The sequence below is a fragment of the Sinocyclocheilus grahami genome, unplaced genomic scaffold (assembly GCF_001515645.1).
Source record: "Sinocyclocheilus grahami isolate Dianchi unplaced genomic scaffold, SAMN03320097.WGS_v1.1 scaffold29807.1, whole genome shotgun sequence".
Lineage (NCBI taxonomy): Eukaryota > Metazoa > Chordata > Actinopteri > Cypriniformes > Cyprinidae > Sinocyclocheilus > Sinocyclocheilus grahami.
In genome coordinates, this window is record NW_015520942.1 from 1 (window position 1) to 1,051 (window position 1,051).

The window sequence follows — 1,051 nt, forward strand, 5'->3', positions numbered from 1 at the left end:
GAGAAAGGAAAAAATGAAATCGCATCATATGACCCCTTTAACTTTAGGCTTTTAAAACTTTTTTCGAAACAAGAAAACAAGCCTTTTGTCAAGAGAGAGATATATATATATATTCTACAGTCACATTTGAATTTCATTTATATATATATATATACATCCTGTTTTATACATCCTGTTTGCTACCTGAATTCAAAATAGTTTCTGAATGGATAGATTGATGGATATATATATTCTTTCTGCACAACCCCATGCTTTCAGCTTTTTTGGGCATCAATGGTGATGTCACTCACCCTGATACCACATTCTCCTTTCTGTCTCCAGTGATGCATGAGTTCTTATTGGTCGCCTCCTTTTATCTCGACCAATCCGTGCAGGAGATCTCAGACGAGCGCTCAGATTTGTACTACACATTTTTAGCAGGGCTGTCGGACTCAATCCAGCGTAAACCAATTGAAGACTCTGTGGGAAAGTTCGATGAAAGCCGAATATCTGCGTATAATAATTTCTGAATGGATAGATCGATAGATAGATAGATAGATGGACGTGATGTAATGAAGTACTTATTCATTCATTCTTGTCATTTATTTTTCCACAGATCAGCAGCAAACTCATAAGGAGACTTTGAGAAACTCCGTGCTGAACTCAACTCTGCCCAATTCCCTTTTGGGAGGTCTGCCTGTGCGAGAGGTGATCCAGAAAGGCCACTACACGGCCCTCTCAGTGTGTGCGAATGAGGACGACCACACAAGGGTTAAGAAAGGAGATCGGGAAGCTTTAGAGGATGTCATATCTCGAGAGTTTTCTCCAGGATCTGAAGGCCGTAGGCTGGTTCTTTATGGTGGTGTTGGAATGGGTAAGACTACAGCGGTAGAAAAGGTCATTTGGGATTGGATGACAGGTGTGCGCCTGCAACATTACGCCCTCCTCATGCGAGTGCCGGTTTGGGAGCTGACCACTCTTGGAGAGAAAGCAGAGAGTTTGCAGAACATGTTGGGCTGCATACACACTCACATTTCCACAGAGACTCTCGCCGTCGCTCTACAGAGGCCTC

General features: G+C 42.8%; 1 protein-coding gene across 1 annotated transcript in view; it reads left to right on the top strand.

Annotated features, from left to right (window-relative positions):
- The first annotated feature begins 248 nt into the window (after positions 1–248).
- LOC107580288 (uncharacterized) overlaps positions 249–1,051 on the top strand; it is a 2,038-nt gene continuing 1,235 nt past the window's right edge. Inside the window, exons 1-2 of the mRNA XM_016266011.1 lie at positions 249–480; positions 596–1,046. Coding sequence (XP_016121497.1) covers positions 249–480; positions 596–1,046 — 683 coding nt within the window. The remainder of the gene's footprint in view (positions 481–595; positions 1,047–1,051) is intronic.